Source organism: Drosophila elegans, unplaced genomic scaffold (assembly GCF_018152505.1).
Source record: "Drosophila elegans isolate 14027-0461.03 unplaced genomic scaffold, ASM1815250v1 contig_149, whole genome shotgun sequence".
Taxonomy (NCBI): Eukaryota; Metazoa; Arthropoda; class Insecta; order Diptera; family Drosophilidae; genus Drosophila; species Drosophila elegans.
Window position 1 is genome coordinate 4,053,006 of NW_024545513.1, and position 21,660 is coordinate 4,074,665.

At 49.0% G+C, this 21,660-nt stretch overlaps 8 protein-coding genes across 11 annotated transcripts; 5 read left to right on the forward strand and 3 right to left on the reverse strand.

The window, feature by feature from the left end:
• Positions 1-225: 225 nt before the first annotated feature.
• On the forward strand, positions 226-2,662 carry LOC108136319 (cyclin-L1). The gene is made up of 3 exons (XM_017257419.2): positions 226-933; positions 995-1,807; positions 2,217-2,662. Exons 1-3 carry the CDS (start codon positions 371-373, stop codon positions 2,491-2,493), a joined length of 1,653 nt encoding a protein of 550 aa, XP_017112908.1. The 5' UTR covers positions 226-370; the 3' UTR covers positions 2,494-2,662.
• On the reverse strand, positions 2,521-4,088 carry LOC108136320 (DNA damage-regulated autophagy modulator protein 1). The gene is made up of 4 exons (XM_017257420.2): positions 3,888-4,088; positions 3,689-3,810; positions 3,177-3,564; positions 2,521-3,110 (listed from the first exon to the last, which is right to left on the reverse strand). Exons 1-4 carry the CDS (start codon positions 3,950-3,952, stop codon positions 2,945-2,947), a joined length of 741 nt encoding a protein of 246 aa, XP_017112909.1. The 5' UTR covers positions 3,953-4,088; the 3' UTR covers positions 2,521-2,944.
• A 1,504-nt stretch (positions 4,089-5,592) lies between these two features.
• Positions 5,593-6,690, forward strand: LOC108136237 (tRNA (guanine-N(7)-)-methyltransferase). The gene is made up of 4 exons (XM_017257268.2): positions 5,593-5,808; positions 5,869-6,283; positions 6,337-6,438; positions 6,504-6,690. Exons 1-4 carry the CDS (start codon positions 5,669-5,671, stop codon positions 6,606-6,608), a joined length of 762 nt encoding a protein of 253 aa, XP_017112757.1. The 5' UTR covers positions 5,593-5,668; the 3' UTR covers positions 6,609-6,690.
• On the reverse strand, positions 6,581-7,993 carry LOC108136234 (RNA 3'-terminal phosphate cyclase). The gene is made up of 2 exons (XM_017257260.2): positions 7,903-7,993; positions 6,581-7,842 (listed from the first exon to the last, which is right to left on the reverse strand). Exon 2 carries the CDS (start codon positions 7,766-7,768, stop codon positions 6,683-6,685), a length of 1,086 nt encoding a protein of 361 aa, XP_017112749.1. The 5' UTR covers positions 7,769-7,842; positions 7,903-7,993; the 3' UTR covers positions 6,581-6,682.
• A 2,375-nt stretch (positions 7,994-10,368) lies between these two features.
• LOC108136233 (apoptosis-inducing factor 3) lies at positions 10,369-17,092 on the forward strand. Of its 4 annotated transcripts, none has more exons than XM_017257257.2 (4): positions 10,369-10,712; positions 10,769-10,855; positions 10,934-11,067; positions 15,066-17,092. In XM_017257257.2, the coding sequence occupies exons 3-4, from the start codon at positions 11,001-11,003 to the stop codon at positions 16,778-16,780; spliced, it is 1,782 nt and encodes a 593-aa protein (XP_017112746.1). In that variant the 5' UTR covers positions 10,369-10,712; positions 10,769-10,855; positions 10,934-11,000; the 3' UTR covers positions 16,781-17,092. The 4 variants fall into 4 exon arrangements, with proteins under 4 accessions (XP_017112746.1, XP_017112747.1, XP_017112745.1 ...); XM_017257258.2 differs by having other exon boundaries at positions 10,369-10,527; XM_017257256.2 differs by having other exon boundaries at positions 10,369-10,855.
• LOC108136236 lies at positions 13,642-14,873 on the reverse strand. The gene has a single exon (XM_017257266.2). The coding sequence runs from the start codon at positions 14,871-14,873 to the stop codon at positions 14,058-14,060; it is 816 nt and encodes a 271-aa protein (XP_017112755.2). The 3' UTR covers positions 13,642-14,057.
• A 121-nt stretch (positions 17,093-17,213) lies between the features above and the next one.
• On the forward strand, positions 17,214-18,516 carry LOC108136235. Its single transcript, XM_017257263.2, has 4 exons — positions 17,214-17,498; positions 17,552-17,890; positions 17,978-18,111; positions 18,175-18,516. The coding sequence occupies exons 1-4, from the start codon at positions 17,382-17,384 to the stop codon at positions 18,383-18,385; spliced, it is 801 nt and encodes a 266-aa protein (XP_017112752.1). The 5' UTR covers positions 17,214-17,381; the 3' UTR covers positions 18,386-18,516.
• A 38-nt stretch (positions 18,517-18,554) lies between these two features.
• Positions 18,555-21,548, forward strand: LOC108136231 (AF4/FMR2 family member 4). The gene is made up of 4 exons (XM_017257255.2): positions 18,555-18,813; positions 18,902-19,166; positions 19,231-20,841; positions 20,909-21,548. The coding sequence occupies exons 1-4, from the start codon at positions 18,696-18,698 to the stop codon at positions 21,099-21,101; spliced, it is 2,187 nt and encodes a 728-aa protein (XP_017112744.1). The 5' UTR covers positions 18,555-18,695; the 3' UTR covers positions 21,102-21,548.
• The last annotated feature ends 112 nt before the right edge of the window (positions 21,549-21,660 follow it).

Genomic DNA, 21,660 nt, shown 5'->3' on the forward strand with positions numbered 1-21,660 from the left:
CGTCATCAATATTTAATTCCAGTACTTAGTGGAGACTTACTTCGAAGTGTTAGAGATGGAAAAACTTCGATGTTTAAAAAACATGACTTGAATGATAAAAGTGCTGCCAGTTTTGTTTCTATCCCGTCAAATCTAACTTTTTTTAAGCTTGCTTGTAAATTATGAAAACAGCACTTTTGTCACTTTTTTTTCCCGTCAAAATCAGCTTTTTTTTCTATAAAAAGTTGGCAGCCCTGGATGATAGCATCGATGTTTCTCCACCCCTGCAAACTCCCGTTGGTGATTGCAAGATAGTCAATTACAAAGTGAATAAAACACAAAAATAAACGCTTTCCGTGGTGAATCGCGCAACGTGACTCCGGGGACACGAATGGCCAGCCGTGGGGCCGGCGCAGCGGTGGTGACGGCCACCTCGCTGACGGTGGAGACCATGACCATCACCAATGTGCTGACCACGGTGACATCGCTCCACTCGAACAGCGTCAACATCTCCAACAACAACAGTGTTGCAGGCGGAGGCGATGTTGCTGGGGGCGTGGCAGCGGTCCAGGCGGACGCTAGTAAGCCGATCTATCCGCGCCTGTTCAACCGCATCGTGCTGACGCTGGAGAACAGCCTGATTCCGGAGGGCAAGATCGATGTGACTCCGTCCAGCCAGGACGGACTGGACCACGAGACGGAGAAGGACCTGCGGATACTGGGCTGCGAGCTTATCCAGACGGCGGGCATCCTGCTGCGCCTGCCGCAGGTGGCCATGGCCACCGGCCAGGTGCTCTTCCAGCGCTTTTTCTACTCCAAGAGCTTTGTGCGACACAACATGGAGACGGTGGCCATGAGCTGTGTGTGCCTGGCCTCCAAGATCGAGGAGGCGCCGCGGCGCATCCGGGACGTGATCAATGTGTTCCACCACATCAAGCAAGTGCGGGCGCAAAAGTAAGTGATTGAGTTTGCCCAGTCCCACAGCCACTAATCCGCTTCCTGTCCTGTCTCGCAGGGAAATCTCGCCTATGGTGCTGGATCCCTACTACACGAACCTCAAGATGCAGGTGATCAAGGCCGAGCGGCGCGTCCTCAAGGAACTGGGCTTCTGCGTGCACGTGAAGCATCCGCACAAGCTGATCGTGATGTACCTGCAAGTGCTGCAGTACGAGAAGCACGAGAAGCTGATGCAGCTCTCCTGGAACTTCATGAACGACTCGTTGCGGACGGACGTCTTCATGCGCTACACTCCGGAGGCGATTGCCTGCGCCTGCATCTACCTGAGTGCCCGCAAGCTCAACATACCGCTGCCCAGCAGTCCGCCGTGGTTCGGCATCTTCCGCGTGCCCATGGCGGACATCACGGATATCTGCTACCGGGTGATGGAGCTGTACACGCGTTCCAAGCCGGTGGTGGAGAAGCTGGAGGCCGCTGTCGACGAGCTGAAGAAGCGGTACATTGATGCGCGCAACAAGACGAAGGAGGCGAACACGCCGCCGGCTGTGATCACCGTGGATCGCAACAATGGCTCGCACAATGCGTGGGGCGGCTTCATCCAGCGGGCGATTCCACTGCCCCTGCCCTCGGAGAAGTCGCCGGAGAAGGACTCAAGATCGCGTTCGCGCTCCAGGACGCGCACTCAGTCGCGAACGCCGCGCTCCCGATCGCCGAGATCCAGATCGCCGAGTCGCGAGCGCACCAAGAAGGCGCACCGCAGCCGCTCCTCCCGCTCGCGCTCCCGTTCACCGCCGAAGCACAAGAAGAAGTCGCGCCACTACTCGAGGTCGCCCACGCGCTCCAGTTCGCCGCACAGCAAGCACAGAAAGACGTAGGTTGCCACTTATATCCCAAAAGTTAATTTTAATTCAGTTGCAGGGCAAAAAATAGGCTACTATCGGAAATTTTTTTTTAAACGATCGATTTATTATCTAAAAGTACATATATCCAATACATTGGGGTAACTTTTGTATTGAAAAATAATTACTAATTATGTAAAAAAATATGCGAAAGGAGATAATTTTTTTCTGATTTTGGGACCAGAATTCTGTAGAACTGGCTTATATGAAACAAAAAATGTCAATAGATTTAGGTAAATAACACCATAAACTAGTCTTTAATTGAAGGATTTTTAAAAATATGCATTTTAGACAAAATGGTTAACTATCAAACTTATTTTTCCGATTACCACAAAAAATATTGATGTTTCAATATACAACCAATTGTTGTAATTCCTACAGGAAATCCTCGCGAGAACGCTCTGAATATTACACAAAGAAGGACCGGTCCGGGAATGCCGGCAGCAGCAACAACGTAAGTGATGGCGACAAGTATCGGAACTCCGGCTCGAACTCCGGCAAGCACAGTCGCTACTCCTCCTCTTCCTCGCATCGCAACAGTGGCGGCGGTGGAGAGGGCAGAGGAGGTGGAGGCGGTGGAGGAGGAAGCGGGAACCACGGCAGCCGAGGTGGCCATAAGCACCGCGATGGCGATCGCTCCAGGGATCGCAAGCGCTAGCGATTGACAAAACAAACAGACACAACACTCCTTTTCTTTTCATTTTATTTCATTGCTTTGTATTTTTACAGATTTACAGATCATTTCTACCGATTAGTTCGATTTAGTAATTGTAATGTATAATGTAAAAACGAACTCGGGTAAACAATAAATGTAACTCTTCAATCAAGCAGCTGCCTGCCACTTCCACTCGGGTCGACCGGCTCCCCATCTTTGGGCAACACTTTGCACATATCACAGCAATCCGACAGAGAAAGAGCAGGCGAAAGAGAAGGCAGTCAGTCGAGCGGCGGTCGCAGTGCAGAGTCTCCGGACAAACGACAAAAGCATTATCCTCGAAAGCCGTGCCCTTGCCGCCTGGGATTATACATAAAATGTTGAAGCTGGCAAAGGAATCAATAGCTGGCTAGTCCAGCGCAAGATCTCTACTCTAAGACTAGGAGGCTTTCATCTAGATGGTTGTCGCGTAGGACATCAGGGCGACCTGGGGATGCGACAGCGACACGTCGCGGAACTCCTGCGTGAAGGAGAGGATGAAGAAGCTGAAGATGGTGGCAATGATCCACTCCGAAATGGTGCTGACCACGTGGAAGTACCAGCCGCCGTCCGAGGGGTACCTAAAATATTATATTAGTGAGTATCTGCCAGCATTGATGGCTCAGCATTGTCTGAGGAGGACCCACCACTTCCGCGGATTCTGTCCTTTGAACAGGATGTGCGACATCACCCCGGTGACCGCCAGCAGGATGAACAGGATCGTGCAGACCACGGACATGCCCAGCCGCAGGTGGGCGAAGATGCGAGAGCCCGACATGGGGAAGATCAGATACGAGATCAGCGCCTGCATCCAGAAGTACAAGGTGCCGCATCCGAAGCAGCAGAAGGCCCCGATGAAGTGCACAATCCGCACGTTTGTCTCCTGGAAGTTGCCCACAAAGCTGATGCCCAGGCAGGACACCAGTCCGAACCACAGAGCCAGCCGGTTCTGGCGGAGCACTGAAGCGTCCAGATCGGGATGGTGTTCGTACAGCTGCAGCACATGGCGGTAGCGCACATAGATGGTGATTCCCACTGCATAGAACGAGCGAATACATTAGATTGGTAGCAACACAAAGCTGCTGCATCCCATCAGCAGATGACTCATCATCCACTGGAGATTGGAGACCGGAAGCCGGGCGAAATAAAGGGGACTCACACAGAACACTGCCGATGTTGATTAGCTGCCCAAACACGCAACTCTCCGGCGAATATGTGGCTGCATCGCTAATGTAGGGCACCGTGGGCACCACATGTCCCTCCAGCACGGCAAAAATGTATCTAAGGAGGGGGGAAAGGGGAGTAGATGCCATTGGTTGCGACGCACAAACAGATAAAGGCAAGAACTAGCCACTTACGTGCCAATAAAGGTCACCTGGAAGATCAGGTACGTGGCCACCGGCAGCAGATAAACCCGCGACATCGCGATAAGATTGCGGTGGATGCGGGCGGGTGTGGGCGATGTACTCCAGCAATGACCACAACAAACTTAATTCTCCAATTGCGCTGCAATAAAAACAAACCGAACAAGAGAACGAAATGTTTGGGTCTATAGCAGTGCTGTCAACTTGGGTAGATTTTAGCTGCTACATAACCGAGTTATATACAGTTTAGCTATTTCGGTTGGTATTTAAAAAGTCAACAGGGGAACTCCCTTAATGTTATGGAATATTTGTGTCTGAAAAAAACAACAACATATATATACAATATATATTATAATAAAAATATTTTTGTTTGTTTTGTTGTTTTGTTTTAACTTTTTATTTACAAATTTGACGCGACGTAATTAAATATAAATAATTTTCGTGAATGGACAAGCTACCTTCGTGGCTGCATAAAATAAAGATGTTTGCCCATCTCTATTAAGCGATTATCTGGAAAGCAACGGTTGTTTTCCAAGATGCAGAGTTCCAATTAGTAAATTTGTGAGGGAAAAATGAACTTTGAAACCGTTATAGATGCTGTCTAAAATTACCAGCTGTTGCTTGCTACTGATTATGTTCGCCTGGTGTCTGAAATCCACAAATCTTTGAATTTGAGAGAGCCTCCATTTGGCGGCAAAGCATTTTGTCAAGGAAATTGTGAGATTTCAGATTTTAAGCACCAGGCGAACAGAAACACCCAGTAGGTTTCCAACGACCAATTTTTTCGTTTTGTTAGGGATGTGCGCGTGCATGTTTATTTCGGTACTCCAACAAAAAATACAAGGGGCTTTCGTTCCTTTTTCGTGCCTAACGTGCCAAATTCGTGACACGAACAAGGAAACAAGAAGTTTGCACATCTTTTAATTAGGCTATTAGGCTTTAAATTGAGAAGCAGCGGTTGTTTTCCAAAACGCCGAGCTCCTATTAGTCAATCGGTGAGGGGAAGCCTGCACTTGGCGGCCATTTTGAAGAAAATAACCGTTATAGATGCTGCCTAAAATTACCAGCGTTAGCTTGCTACTGATTATGTTCACCTCGTGTCTGAAATCCAGAAATTGTTGAATTCGAGAGAGCCACAGTTTGGCGGCAATGCAATTTGTCAAGAAAATTGTGAGATTTCAGATTTCAAGCACCAGGCGAACAGAAACACCCAGTAGGTTTCCAACGACCAATTTTTTCGTTTTGCTAGGGATGTGCGCGTGCATGTTTATTTCGTTACTCCAACAACAAATACAAGGGGCTTTCGTTCCTTTTTCGTGCCTAACGTGCCAAATTCGTGACACGATCAAGGAAACAAGAAGTTTGCACATCTATATTTGGTGTTAAATTGAGAAGCAACGGTTGTTTTCCAAGACGTCGAGCTCCTATAGGTTAAATAATGAGGGGAAACCTGCACTTGGCGGCCATTTTGAAAAAAATAACCGTTATAGATGCTGCCTAAAATTACCAGCTTAAGCTTGCTACTGATTATGTTCGCCTGGTGGCTGAAATCCAGAAATCGTTGAATTTGAGAGAGCCACAGTTTGACGGCAATGCACTTTGTCAAGGAAATTGTGAGATTTCAGATTTCAAGCACCAGGCGAACTGTAAGTCGTGAGAATGCCCCTTACAATACCAAAAAGTATATTTTCAGTATATTGTCGGACGTCTCGCAGCGACCGCAACGTGCTGTTTTGCCCGCTCTCTCAGTCATTGCCTCTAACTCCGCTCAAGCTATGGTGACCACCGGTGGGCAGGCACAGGATCGGGAGCCGGATGTACTGGATCCCACGTCGGCGGTAACCGGACTGCCGCAGAAGCGCTTCTACCGCCAGCGTGCGCACTCGAATCCCATTGCGGACCACAGCTTCGACTAGTGAGTAGAATCTGGTGAATGCGGAAGCGGGAGGCCCTTTATTTCCAATATTATTCGTAGTCCCGCCCGCCCGGAAGATATGGACTGGCGCCTGCTCTATCCGAGCATCCAGCCGGGTCAGCAGGTGAGCTTCGCGGACATTGGCTGCGGCTATGGCGGCTTCCTGGTCACTCTGGGCCAGATGTTCCCCGAGAAGCTCTCCATCGGCATGGAGATCCGCGTGAAGGTGTCCGACTACGTGGTGGACCGGATTGCGGCGCTGCGACAAAAGGGCGGCGCTGTGGGGGCGTCATACCAGAACATCGCTTGCCTGCGAACCAATGCCATGAAGTATCTGCCCAACTACTTCGCCAAGGGCCAGCTGGAGAAGATGTTCTTCCTCTACCCGGATCCGCACTTCAAGCGCGCTAAGCACAAGTGGCGCATCATCAACCAGGCCCTGCTCTCTGAGTATGCCTATGTGCTGAGGAAGGGGGTGAGTTTTGGGCACAAACGAAGAGTAAACAGCGTAACCATATTCCCACCCAGGGTCTGGTGTACACCATGACGGACGTGGAGGACCTGCACAAGTGGATTGTGGCGCACATGGAGGAGCATCCGCTCTACCAGCGCCTCACCGAGGAGGAGGCGGTACGTCAACTGTAGCTCCTCCGGCAGCTCGATCACAAAGTAATGCTCCCCTTTTCAACCCACAGGAATCCGATCCCATCACCCCAAAACTCTACCAGAGCAGTGAGGAGGGCGCCAAGGTGGTGCGCAACAAGGGCGATCATTTCCTGGCCATTTTCCGGCGCCTCTAGGGCTCGCACATCGTATATTCTTTACATGTCTAGACACTATGATTAAGATTGCCGTAGATTAAAGACCCAGATTGTTAAAGCATCCGGTTGAGTTGTCCCAGGCCCTCGCAGGAGACCAGCGTCTGGCCGGAGGACTCCACTTTGACGTCGAACTGGACGCCCGACAGCTGCTTGGCCACATGGATGGCGGTGCGCGTGTGATTGGTCAGCGGCCCGGTGCGCATGCTGGAGCGGCCAACGGCGAGGGCCATGTAGATGATAAGTTGGTCCTGCATGTGGGCATCGACGCAGATCTCCTTGCGTATGTACTCGACCAGCTGGCAGGAGGCGTCCGAGCCGAGCAAGCGCCCATCGACTCGCTTCTCTCCCAGCGTGGCGGCGCCGAGGACACAGCCGCCGGACGTGTGGGCCGTCATCAGGATGCCGGCTCCGTTTTGGCGTGCCTTCTCCGGCAGGTGCTTCACTGCTTCGATGCTGCACATTTGGTGCGGCCACAGGCGGTGGATCTCGCGCTGTGCCGTCTGCTGCATGTCCGTGGCAATGGTCCTGGGCAGGCGACCGGCACAGAAGGCTACTCCGCTGACCAGCTGCAGGCGGCCGAAGTCCAGGAATTGTCCGGCTAGCAGCTTATCCACTGGCTGCACGTCCAACTGGCACCTGCCCTTGCCGCTCGGATAGAAGCCGTACTGCTGCACTTGTAGATCAAAGCCCACGCCAAAGTGTTTTAGGTTCGGCAGCAGCACCTGCTCCATGTACTCCACCTGGGGGGCGAAGGCCACGTTTGTGCCCCCGGTCACGTAGAGGCGGGATGGGCGTCCGGCAAAGAGCAGGACGGGCAGGGCCATCTGGTAGATCAGGGTGATGCTGGCCGCCGTCTGCGTGTCCACATGGTATGTGTCACCGCCAATGGAGCGCGGCGTGAACTCCACTTCGGTGGAGAGCAGCGTGTTGCCCACTACATCCGCGTTGGCGATGTCCCGGAGCAGGTTCAGTCCGTGCAGGTGCTGGTGCGAGAGTCCCGGCTTTGGACGATTGGCCCGGATCTTGACCACGCGCACCGGTTTGCCCAGGATGCAGCTGAGACTCAATGCGTTGCGCAGCACCTGTCCGCCGCCCTCCAAGTAGGAGCCATCGATCTCTACAAAGTCCTTTGCGTCCATTATCCGGTATATTTCTTGATAGGCAGGAAGGTTGTATTCCAGGTGCTTTGCAAGTTGTCACCAGAATGACTCGACTGGAATGCCAGGGATTGAGATTAACAGATCCATTTAACTTTGTTAGATTCTAATCGGACCGGCGTTTCCAATTGATTTGGCAGTGTGCCCGTCGCTTCTTTCCCTAAGAATGCCTTGCCACCACAATAGTCTGGTCCCTGGTCCCACATAAAGCGCGCTCTTTTTCGAACTGGACCGGTCACTCTGTGCCAGCTGTAAATATAACAGAATCAATGTAATTTCACATATTCAAAGTATAATATAGTAAAATATATATATACATAAGGGCCACTAGTAAAAAAGGGCTGTGTAAGTAGCACACCAAGCACTGTGTTTTGCCTCTATTTATGTGTGATTGTCCGTATGAGATTAACAGATCCATTTAACTTTGTTAGATTTCAATCGGACCGGCGTTCCCAATTGGTTGGGCAGTGTGCCCGTCGCTTCTTTCCCTTAGAATGCCTTGCCACCTCCGTAGTCTGGTCCCACATTAAGCGCGCTCTTTTTCGAACTGGACCGGTCACTCTTTCCCAGCTGTAAACAAAACAGAATTAATGTAATTTCACATTTTGAAAGTATAATATGGTAAAATATTGTATATATACATATATACATAAAAGCAACTATTAAACAATGGCTGTGTAAGTAGCACACCAAGCACAGCGTTTTGCCTGTATTTATGTGTGGTTGTCTGTATGTGCACTAATGCAAGTACGTGCCGCCTTTAGGAGATTTATTTATCTCTGACGTGCCATCGCCACGGTAATTACATATCTACTCCGGCCGGTGGTTTAACTGCTATTAACGTAGCGTTGATGGTTCGACGGCGAATCACTTGCCAATTGAGCAATCGCACAGCGTCCGAGTTTGGGTCTCCTTTCATTGGAATCCTGAACAGTGGACATGGTCAAAGTAGAAACATTCAAAATGTTATGGGGATAATCTATAAATATAGTAATAAAAATAATTGTTAAGTTTTTGTGATAATTAATCTACGGTTTAAGTAGTTTTGTAATTCTTTATTTATAATGCACTAGTTTAGGAAAATTATGAGAGCCATTTGATTATATGTATATAAACTTTAGAGTCTGATAAAACTAGGTGGAATCCATAATTGGCAAGTGTCATCAACCATAGATGACATTGACGAAATAGGGCTTAGGACAGTAATGTAGATAGTATACGTGACATTTTTAAGAAGGGATTTAAACTTAAAATACCGGAGGCACTTCCCAAAGAATTTAGATAACATTTTTCATACCCAAACAAAATTTAAACAAAAAAATTGTATTGTAAACATATAATACAACGTTTAGCAAAAAAATTATTTTAATAAAGTACTTAGTTTGCAAAGATACATAACAAGTATCACTAGTACAGTAAAGTTAAACATTTATCAAGAAGTCTTTGCGTCGCTCTAAAAAACGGACATTTTCTAATTAATTATGAACGAGTTGACTGACAATTAGCGACAAGGGTTACTCAGCGCGGTTATTCCACTGGAGGAGTCATGGAAACCACAATCAAAACACCGTTTTGTTCATGTTCTAGATCCGCCGCTGGTGATGCAATTTTGCCGGCGCTAACTGTGGCACAGTGGACACTGGCAACAGGTGGATTGGGCGCCGAGTGCGTTGGTCTGCAACGCGACGAAGGCCAAGCTATGTGTTACCGTCGTTATTACTTCTTGTTGGTGGCTTGGCGGCCATTCCAAATTAATGCCGGTAAGGGGTGTGGTAGTTGGTATAAAGAAGGTGGGAGAGATTGGATGGCTGTAAAGTGCGGCGACGGCAAGGTCGCGACGTTTTCTGCTAGTTAACCACATAGACGTATGTCTTTGGGAGTGGAGCACACACGCGTATGGTCGGAAAGCATACAACTGCGGTCAGATTTATAATTTTTGCAATGGTTTCTCAAATTGTATTGCTCTACTGCGGTGTTCCCACAGCTAGATCAGACTTTGAACCTTTTTTATTTTACTAAATAACAATAGTTATTTTTTGTTCTAATTATAAAGGGTAACTGGTAACACAACTCAACTAATCCTAATCTTTAAAAAGAAAAAAGCTTTGCATCTATTTTTGCAATTTACTGATTAAACTAAGGTTTGACGCATTAGAGAGAATTTGAATAGGTAGTTCCCGAATCGAAAAGAATATTGAAAACTAGACGTTGAGATAATCAGAAATTTTGCAGTTTCGACCATTGATTACTGAGTAAACTAAAGAATGACGCATTAGACTGAATATTAATAAGTAGTGGCAGAATTGGAAATTTATATTGGAGACTAGACGTTAAGATAATCCAGTGGGATAATCTGTAATCTTTCAGACCACTTCAGAGTGGATTTGAATAAGTAGAATGAAAATTATATATAAATCCTGCTACCAAGGCGTCAAGATAACACAGTGTAAATATGAGAGTACTTGCGGCTCAGTACTACCATCTTGACCGCCACTGTGCGCACACTTGATAGGGAGGCACAGAGCTTCCAGTTCCAGTCGAGTCCAGCATTGAAGTTGCGCGCCATACGCGGTTGGCAGTTCACGCGCGTCAGACGTGTTTCGCTCTTGCTCTTGCTCTCTCCCTCGCTCTCTCGCCCCCGCGTTTGGTCCATTTATCCCAGCAGACCTGTTGCACGCTCTCTCGTTCCACGCGCTTCCAGTTGTTTTGTTTTTGTTATTGTTATTCCACTGGTGAGAGTGGTGAGTGCGTCGGGGAATTCGCAGATAAACAATGTGCGTCTTCTGCAAAAAACAGCATCTCGAAAACGTTTAGGAATTCGTTTGGGAATATCCATCGACGGATGAGTCAGCCACTTGAAAAATTAATGAAAATAAACTATTAAAGCTTGTGAAAAGAAATAACTGATAACGGGTTTTAGTGCATTGTAAGATAGATAATAAGCGGAAAAACAAACACTTCAACTGCGGACTCAACTTACAGGTGGCAACCCTATAGAGCAGCTCTAAAATTGGTCCACACGCAAAGTGGCGTCGGAAACCTTCTAAGGATATTCGAGCTTAAGCCCAGGTAAAAACGCTAGTTCGCGCTGCAAGTTGCAAATAAAAATAAATTAACTTTAAATTTCCAAAACGAATTTTTAAACAGACAAAATTTGAGAGGACTCAACACACATTCGGTTTCGAATTTTTTGCACAACCGCCGCTTACACACAATGGGTTCCATCAACTGCAAGGAGTACAAAACCACTGGCAGCACCCCCAAGAAAGAAAAATCTTCAGGTAATTACATATATGATTTCCATAGGTTTATCTTTTGAATTGCTAAATTTCAAGTTACAGAAACTTCAGAGTTTTTGCTGTAATCTTGTTTTTTTTTTTTTGAAGTAAAGTTCATTTATACTTTTTATAATGTGCGTCGTTGTTTTTCCTTAGAGAGGGCTTACATTTTTTTTAAGTATTTAATTGCGACGAAACTGAAAGATTAAACCATTTTCTTAAGAACTAATTTGACTAGAGTTATTTGATTACTAAGGTGAATAATAAATAAATATAACAACAAACTTATACTTAAGAGTCTGATTGTATTTTAGATTTCCATGAATTTGAACACATTCACTTTTTGATATATAATATTTAAAGTAAGATTAATTCTTCATGTTTATGAAGTAGTTCCACATTACTACTATCTGAATCCCATCTTTTCCTGACCGTAATTTGAAAAGTGTGTGGTCATGTCGTAGCCGATCCGATATCCAACTTTGCCGTGTTCCTTTTACCAATCGAACAAGGCCAAATGTTTAGAAATTGTGGTTGGGAGAATGGGAATGACCCGCCTTTGGAGGGGGTTTACCGGGTTGGGGGAGGGGCGTTTAGATAATTGTCTCAGCGGCATAAGTCCAAGATTAAGAAAAAGAGAGAGAGAGAGAGAGGCACGGACAGCGGGAGCGCGCAAATCATTTGCTTTACTGCTGCGTCATGGCCACAGCAGTTACCAGTTAATACTTATTGTGATGTAAATCCACATCTTTAAGATACAGTAACTGTATGATATTTCTCTAAATCTGATGAAAGGTATATGGAACAGGCAAGTCAAGTATAATAAAATTAATATCTCAAATTCTAGACTATAAGATACTTATATACAAGTATTACTGAGTTTTAAAATAAAGCACCAAATAAGCAAGAGATCACTTAATACCCGAAAATTTGGGATCTTTGGAACACTCCTTCATAACATACGAAAACAAGGACCATCCTCGTGTGGCGCATTAAAATATATAATTGCCTTCTGGGATTGTTATCAAAAACAGACTTCTGAACATTCCATAAAAAAAACTAGATTTTTGCCTTACATAAATGTATGAATAAGAAACCGAATCCTAAAATCCCAGCTGACAAATGGTTTTTGTAAATTAAAATTGGTTGCGAAATTGGAAAGCAGTTTTAGAGTAACTTACCTTTAGGTCACAATACAGTGTTCTCGCTAATCGATATCCACTGTACGCGCAGCTATTGTTAGTCACCGCTATTGGAATGGTATTTCGCCCATTTTCGCCTTGCTTCTGCCTATTGCCTTCTCCGTTCTCTTGGGCTCTTCGTAGAGCCTCCAGTTCGCTTAAATTGGCGGCTCCGGCGGCAGTCTCCGATTCATTCGCCCGTCAACAGCCGGGGCTCAAGTGTTAGCCAGCTCTTAAAATCAGTTCAAATACTCTCTTAGCTTCGGCCTATCTATTTCGGTGTTACCTGATTTCGTGAGTATAATTACTTTGGCGAAACTTGTTCTCATGCAATTGTTATTATTTTTATTTGGTCTGGCTTTTGACTCACTTGAATTGGACAAGGCCAACCGGTTTTGTTTATGCTTGTCCGAGTGTTTGTGAGAAACCCAACTGTGGTATTAACATGGCATATTATTGCTAATTAGAAACGAGAGTTGAAAGAGGTTAGAAACATACAGTGCAGGGCCGAAGTTTAAGTTCAATTTGTATATTTATAATATGCAGGCAGGCAGTCAAAAACAAATCAGTAAGTTTTCATTTCGAAATATGTAGAATGTAAAAACATGTTCTTTGTTTGTCAATGAGCTGTGAATACGTTATTATAAAATAACAGTTTTTTAAATAACTAATTTTTAAACCATTTTGAAACTTAAGGAATATTCTAGAAAAACCTAAAGTGACTTGTAAAGCATATTAATTTTGGATATATATCGAACTTTAGTCAAGATTGCGTTAGAATTTATAATTAATGGATTAAGTTCTTATTGAATATATAGTTTTGTTGTCATTTCTAAGTTTTTAAATATTTAAAGGGAAATATTGCGAGTTTAAGCATACCTTCTTTTTCACCACGAAAGCATACTTTTTACTTCACTGTATGTGAATTTGGGATGACTTGCTATTCTTGTTGTTTAGTGTCATGTCGAGGTTCCAAATGTTTGAACCACACGAGTATTTTCCCGCTCGACCGTAAAAAGCCCCATCATTGATGCTCAATAATGGTCGTATCAGCGATATCATATGCATACATCATAAAGCCAGTCACTTGAGATAGGGGCATGTAGACATAATAGCCATATCAGAACCGACTAGAATAGAGTGGAACACACGTTTACAGGTGTTTCGCTTATGGTTTATAGATGTTTCCCTCACCGTCTGGCTTTTCAAACTTTTCTTGATGACGTAGCAAGGTTCGGTTTCGTGACATTGAAGTAGGTCGGATGAGTCAATCGATCGGCGCTGGTCGCCTAGATCCGCTTTGTTGTGGCCGGGCAACCATCGATGGTAAAGTAGGCAGCTGCTACCTTCCCTCATCGTTTGTCCAAATGTTTGTTCTGCGAATACAATTTTTGCAATTAAATATCTAGTTCTGAAACGGATTTCTCATTTGAATTGCATTTTTATTTTTAGTTTTAGACCTAAAAGTGTGAGAATTTTAATGATGCCATTTATTTTTTTTTTTTCATTGACTTTATTATAAGCGAATTAAATTTATGTATTTTAAGTGAACCATTATGTTTTGGTCACAAATTATTGGTGAACAACCCACTCGATTGTATTCGATTTTGATTGTACATTATCAGATCTCCCTAATTTATGTGTGTGACTTTATTAAGGTGATATACTAGGTTTTTATCTCTGGCAATATAAATTTATTAATATTGATCCTCTGGGTGTCGAGTATTTTTATCTTTCTTCTTGCTGCTGGATCTGAACAGGTATTTTCTTCATGGTTTTTCATGCATTCTTATATTTCTAATTAACGCCTAATTAATTCAATTTTTTTTTTGAGCCCTTGGTGACCGCCAGAAGCTCCAGTCTGGTGATGGCATCATCAAGGAACCTGCGCTGCTCCTGCAGCTGTGGGAGGAGCTCCTCGGCGCTGAGTGACTTGTGGAGGACGGGCTTCGTTGTTGCCGATCCAGCTGATTTCTCTGATTCGGCCCAACGGCTTCTTAGGCCGGCCACTCCCACGGAAGGCCTAAGCATGTCCAGCACACGTTTAATGATGGAGGGACTGGATCCCTGCTGCTGCTCCTGCTGGTGATTCTGCTGATGGTGGCTATGTTGCTGATCACTGGCCACCACACTGTGCTGCGGAAACTCAGGCATGGTTAGCAAGGGTCCCCAGAGGAAGGATCCCAATCCGGAGGGCGCCGGCGGAGCTATTTCCGCAGAGTGTCCTTCCAGCTGCTTTCCATGGGAGGCAAACTGTCCATCTAGCAGCTCAAGTTGGCGTTTCAAGTCGTCCAGCTTGTGCTGCAGGTGCTCAAAGTCAGCGGTCAGATTGATGGCCAGCCTCTGCGTGGTCTCGCCCTTGGAGATTCCCTCCAGGTTCTCTATTTGCAGACCCAATTGGTGATCTCTCAGCTGCAGGTCGTCAAGCAGAAGTTGAGTCTCCGCTCGAGGCGGTTGCTCAAGAAAAAGCCTGGCAATCTCCGCCTGCAAAAGCTGTTTGTGGGTGCGCAGCGAGCTGAGCTCCAGTTCCTGCAAGCTGCTGAGATGCGAGCGAGCCAGGACCGATCCCAGGATCGTAAGCAGTGCCAGTCCCAGTCCCACAAAGACTTCCGAACGCGAGCGAGGCATTTTCTTGACTGACCTTAGATTTAGAACATTCTACCTGCGCAGCAAGCGGCGCCACTCCACTTTCCCTTGAACCTCTAAAGAAAAACTGGAAAATTTTCATGTGCCACACATCTACACATTAGACCGTTATCTGTATCTGAATCTTCATCGCCGTTTCTCTTTGTTTGTGTCTTTGCATGATGGCCTCGCCAGGTGGTGCCGTGGGTTCTTACCAGTCCAAGTGCAGCACCCAGAGTCCCAGCACAACCATGTCGACGGAAGCCTCTTCGCCGGACTCCGAGTACACCAGTGCGGTGCGCGTGGACTGCAATGTGTCGGACCTGAAGGAGAACGAGATGCGGCAGGTGGACTTCGACGAGGACACCCGCGTGCTGCTGGTCAAGCAAAACGATCGCCTGCTGGCGGTGGGAGCCAAGTGCACCCACTACGGAGCTCCACTCCAGACGGGGGCCTTGGGCTTGGGTCGTGTCCGCTGTCCCTGGCACGGCGCCTGCTTCAATCTGGAGACGGGTGACATCGAGGACTTCCCCGGACTCGATTCCCTGCCATGCTATCGCGTCGAGGTGGGCAACAAGGGTCAGGTGTTGCTCCGGGCCAAGCGATCAGATTTGGTCAACAACAAGCGACTCAAGAACATGGTGCGTCGTAAGCAGGAGGACCAGCGGGTGTACATCGTGGTGGGCGGCGGTCCCTCGGGCGCCGTGGCCGTGGAAACCATCCGCCAGGAGGGCTTCACCGGTCGCCTGATCTTCGTGTGCCGCGAAGACTATTTGCCCTACGATCGCGTCAAGATTTCCAAGTCCATGAGCCTGGAGATTGAGCAGCTGCGATTCCGCGACGAGGACTTCTACAAGGAGTACGACATCGAGCTGTGGCTGGGCGTGTCCGCCAACAAACTGGACACGGCCCAGAAGGAGCTGCACTGCAGCAATGGCTATGTGGTGAAGTACGACAAGATCTACCTGGCCACCGGTTGCTCCGCATTCCGGCCGCCCATTCCGGGCGTCGAGTTGGAGAACGTGCGCACCGTTCGCGAGCTGGCGGACACCAAGGCCATACTGGCCTCGATCACGCCCGAGTCGCGCGTCGTCTGTCTGGGCTCCAGCTTCATCGCCCTGGAGGCGGCAGCCGGGCTGGTCTCCAAGGTGCAAAGCGTCACGGTGGTGGGTCGCGAGAATGTCCCGCTGAAGGCCGCCTTCGGGGCGGAGATTGGCCAGCGAGTGCTGCAGCTCTTCGAGGACAACAAGGTGGTGATGCGCATGGAGAGCGGCATCTCACAGATCCTGGGCAACGAGGAGGGCAGGGTGACTGAGGTGGAGCTGGTGGACGGCACACGTCTGCCCTGTGATCTGCTCATCCTGGGCACTGGCTCCAAGCTTAACACCCAGTTCCTGGCCAAGTCGGGCGTGAAGGTCAACCGCAACGGCTCCGTGGACGTCACAGACTTTCTGGAGTCCAATGTGCCCGATGTGTATGTCGGCGGCGACATTGCCAATGCCCACATCCACGGGCTGGCCCACGATCGCGTGAACATCGGCCACTACCAGCTGGCCCAATATCATGGACGAGTGGCGGCCATCAACATGTGCGGCGGCGTCAAGAAGCTGGAGGCTGTGCCCTTCTTCTTCACCCTGATCTTCGGCAAGGGCATCCGGTATGCCGGACACGGATCCTACAAAGACGTCATCATCGACGGCAGCATGGAGGACTTCAAGTTCGTGGCCTACTTCATCAACGAGGCGGACACGGTGACGGCGGTGGCATCGTGCGGCCGGGATCCCATTGTGGCCCAGTTTGCGGAGCTCATCTCGCAGGGCAAATGCCTGGGGCGTGGCCAGATTGCCGATCCCGCCACTCGGGAGGACTGGACCAAGAAGCTCGGCGAACCCCTGCCCCAAGTTCGCTAAATAATCAACTTTTTGTGTATTATCTCTGAGATTTGTTGTTATATTTGTCTTGCAATCGTTGAGTATTCACCATAAACATTTACTCGTATGCAAAGCACTTGGGATGTGTAGTGTAACCTATCTGTGTATATCTATAATTGTAGTTCGTACGGGGGAGCTTCCTTGAGTTCCTGCCGCGGATGCCACTTTTGGCTCCGAAGAGATCGAAGATGTAAGCTTTTTATTCCCTTGCCCTTGCCACACAATGTATTTTTTTTGAGTCATATTGGATTATTTTTGCTAAATAAAGTGTTTTAACGATTCCCGTTTAAACTATGCATTTTTGTAAATTCGTCTTTGGTGACTTCGGTGTTAACGCATCTCTCTGGACATAGACGTAATTAACTAGATTTTTTTTTATATCTAGTTCTATTTGAGATTGTTGAAATGAAAAAAGTAACCTTGATTAACCTGTTAAAAAATGTTGACTGGGTTTATCACACTTGATGCTAAACAGCTCTCAAACTGCTCTTATATATTCTGGTTTTACTCAGCATAACTGAAATATTCGCTTTGAAAGTCGAAATTACAAGTTTTAAACGCACAACCCAATCGATCAATAATGGCCTCTCCATGTCGAAATCCTCAGCGATCCCTGCAATCGTGGCGCCTGCTGACCGAAAGCCTTAAGTTGTTTACCTTAAAGCTGGACAGGAATCAGCACTTGGTACGGTTTAAGGTATGTGGCCACCATTGGTTTGGAGTGTTACTTACCAATTTGCTGGCGGGCAGCTTCCGGGTCATCGGCTGCTCAGCTTGGAAGAGCGACGAAACTTAAACGATTCGCTGGGCCAGTGCATCGCCGGCGTCTCCTTGATTGCCAATGTGGTGCGGAGTTGTCATCTGCGCCTGGACGTCGACCGAATGCTGCTGCTCGTGGAGCACGGACAACTGGATGGGCAGCTTAAGATCCGCGAGGAGCGACTCCGGGTGACGCAATGCGAGCTGGGATGCAAGCGACAGGAGCTCTTCCACCAAATGACCGCCTCGGCCAGGATGATCCAGAAAGTGGCGATGGCCAAGGAGCGCAACCAGGAGTTGGAGCTGCGAAACCGCCAGCTGGAAGATCAGGTTAGGAATAGGGTTTATTTTATAGTTCTTAGCAGTGAAGTATACATTTCCGGCCCTATTTGTTAGTAACTTCTATTCTCACCTCAGACGCTGGACAGATCGGAGCTCTTCGAGTCGCGGTGTGTGATGCTGTGCGGCCGGGCCTTTGACCTCAGTCAAGAGCTGATTCAGACAAGGATGCGGATCAACGAGTTTGAGAACGCCTGCACGCAGTTGCGAAGGTTGGTGATTCGTTGGTGGTGCCCGTGCCCACTCATCTTATCCAATTCCACCTCCTTTGGCAGGCGCATCATGGAGCTGAAGCTGCGACGCGTCCAACGGAGACGACTGCTCGGCGAGCTGGTGCTGCGACTGCGACTGGCCCAGGAGCAACAGGTGCCCCCCATCCTATGGCGGCTCTGGCACTGCCTGCGATTCCTGTGGAACTGTGTGGAGTGTCTGGGCCATCCCACCGGCAAGTTGGGTGCCATCAATTGCTTCATGGCGGGCTTTTAATACCTCGCGATTTGTCTTCACGCGCCCTGATGGCCAACAGTGTGACCAGCTACCCAGCAGATTTTGTATTTTTAACAGTGTTCGTTAACGTCTTGTTTATGATTGAAATAAAATACCAATGAAAAAAGGCACCAGAAATCCATGGCCAAGTGCATATTCAAGTGATTGGATTGTGGTGCAGATTCCGGATTTGTTTCTTGTTCGTGCACGTGCAAATAGCTAATAAATGCGTCGTGCCTGAGCCGAGCCGAGCTGAGCTGAGTGGAGTGGAGCGGAACCGGACCGGTGGACAGCCGACAGCTGACAGGCCATGGATCAATTTTCGCACGACCTGACGCTGGCTCTCGAGGAGACCTCCCTGATGGATAGGGCGAGTGGCGTCGGAAGGTGGGGCTCGCGTCGCCGGACACGTTCCACGGGCAATCTGCGTAAGTAGCAACAGATCGGAACAGATCACCCCTGAACCCGAACCCGAACCTGACCCCGATCCCGGTAATTCTTCTGCTGTGTGCTTAGCTTGCGCCCCCCAGCCCACGGAGGACTCCTCGAGCAGTCCCACGGACACGCTGAATGCCCTGGGCCACCATGGGCACCATGGACATGCACATCACCCCCATAGCCACACCCATCCCCACCCCAATGCCAACGTGGACGGGCTGGACACACACAACCTCAAGTTGCCGGCCAGCGACTCGGACGAGAAGGCCCCGTTGACCTTGCCCGGAAGGATGGGCGCCCTGGAGTCGGACTCGCTGAACGAGACCACCTTCAGTCCAGCCAGGTAGGGCGCGCCCCCAATTGAGCACCTCGTTTGGTCCTAACAACCCACCAACAACAATCAACAGATTCTACAAGCCCAACTCGCGCAGGAAGCGCAAGATCAAGCGTATGTCCATGGAGTTCGAGTTCAGCAAGGACACGCCTTCACCGCACACCTTCGCCGAGTCGCCGCTGCAGCCAGGTCTCCTGAGCGGTGGCACCACCGCCACCGGAACCATTCGCAAACGCCTGCTGAAGATGGACGCCACTGGGCACCACCGGTCGCATCTGTTCTTCTGCGGCAAACGCAAGCGCTCCAACCGCGATCGCTACCACGAGCAGGAGACGGCCAAGCTGTACGCCTCCTCGCCACACTGGCAGTTGGAGGAGCAGCATCTGCAACAGCAGCACAGCCACAGCCACAGCCACAATCATCACCAGCAACAGCGGATGCGCCAGCGGAGCTACTCCTCCACTTCGAAGCCACTCAGCGATCGCCTGCTGCCACTGAACAAGGGACTGCTCTGGAAGATCAACCGCATGGCTGCCCAGGGACAGCAGGCCGTGCCGCCCACCCAAAAGACTGACAACCACAAGGACAAGGACTTGAAGAAGGGCCACCACCAGCCAGAGATGGCGGAGGAGCTGCCCAAGCAGAAGGTCGTGGCCAAGAAGGCGCCGCCGCCGCCAAGCGCTGAGGCTGCCTCCGCCATCGCCATCGGCAACCGGAACTCCTTCAGTATGGACACCATAGTGCCTGTGACCGATATCGATGCCTTGCTGCTGAGCACGCCACCAACTGCTCCGATGCTGCGCAAGAAGACGCCTCAGGTGTCCGGCTACAACAGCAGCAGCTCCACCAAGACGACGCACCGCCGTCGCCGCTTTAACACGCTTCCACAGCCGCCGCTGCAGTTGCAGTCCCAAGCCGCCCAGTCCATGGACTGTAGCGAGCTCTACGATTTCCTCAGCTCCAGTTCGCTGAGCTCCTCCTCGGACAGCGAGGCCGAGGTGGGCGGACATCGCCGGCACGACACCGATCGCGAGGGCGACGACGAGCTGACCGATTGGCCGGGCAACGAGTTCGGACCCGGAGCCAGGTACGATCCCAAGAGGAAGCTCACCAAGAAGTCACTACTGCCTCAAATTCGGTCGGATGACACCATTGGCGAGGATGACACCCTGATGTCGGGCAACGAGGCGGGGGCGGTGGCGGTGGCAATGGAACCGCAACCGAAGAGTCCAGCCCACCAGCTGCCGGAATCTCTGCAGGATTTGTCCCGCTTTCAGCCAGGCGTCTCCGAGCCCATTGAGATTTTAAACGCCAGCTCGGAGATGGAGACGAATGCGGACGGCACCACCATGCCCCATGCTCCCCGGCAAATCGAGAGCGAGATGTCCGGCGAGACCTCGAATCCGTTTCTATCCTCGTCGCCGCCAGGACAGGGTCCTGTTTCTGGGCAGGAGGTGCGCGAGATACGCGCTGGGTGTCGCCGCATCAACGGCGAGCGACCCGGATTCAGCATCAAGATGAGCGTGAACGAGCGCATCGCCCGGTTCCTGCAGGACCCGCAACAGACACAGATCCGGCTGCCAGATATCGAGCTGTACGAGCCCGACAGCATGTGCAATCTGGCCACGCTCTACTCCCTGACCATGGTGGTGGAGCGCGGCTGCACGGTGCTTACTAAAACCAGGTGAGTACGAATGGGAATGGGATTTTCAAATGAGAAGCTAGACATCTAAATTGTTCACTCGTTGCAGGAACACTACGCAGGTAGTGAGCGTGGATCATCCCCACCATCAGGGTCTTCAGCCGCGTCCCGATCTTTTCGGCGATTTCAAGCGACGCTGCTATGGGGAGGAGGAGCAGCAGCAGCAGCAGCAGCAGCAGCAGCAGCAGCTTCAGATCCATTTCCAGCAGGATCCCGGGACTCAGACTCAGCCCCAGAAATGAGAAACGTTAATCAAAACTAGACGAACTAGACCAATCCCCAGCAAATGCAGATGCGGAGCCGGAGCCATCAGCACTCGGAGTAAAACTCCTGATCTGATCCTGACCGTGATCCGCGAGCATCGCTGGGGTGGAAAAAACCAGTAAACCGTAAACTAAGAATGCTTTTAGCTTGTTTTTGTGAAATCTGTTCTATGTACATAAGTTGCATCGGTCCGTGTATATACTAACTTCATTTGGGGAAGGCGTCAGCCCTTCGGATCCCAGATCGCGTCGGTCCCTCTTCCTTGTCGCACACACTTGGTAGCAAGCGAGATGGCACGTTCCAGAAAGAGGGAGAAAGAAGACCGACCGGAAGCCGTTGACAGCCGTTCCACTGTACAAAATATAATTTGTAAGACCTCCAGCGAATATGAATATAAGAAATATAAATGTGTGGTCATAACCGAATCGATTCGTTTAGGAACTCAATGGGATATTTCGGGGATATATATAAGTGTACCGTACATTATCGCTGATTGCAAGAATTCAAGTTCAAGTTTTCAACTCAGGGCTGGTTAGT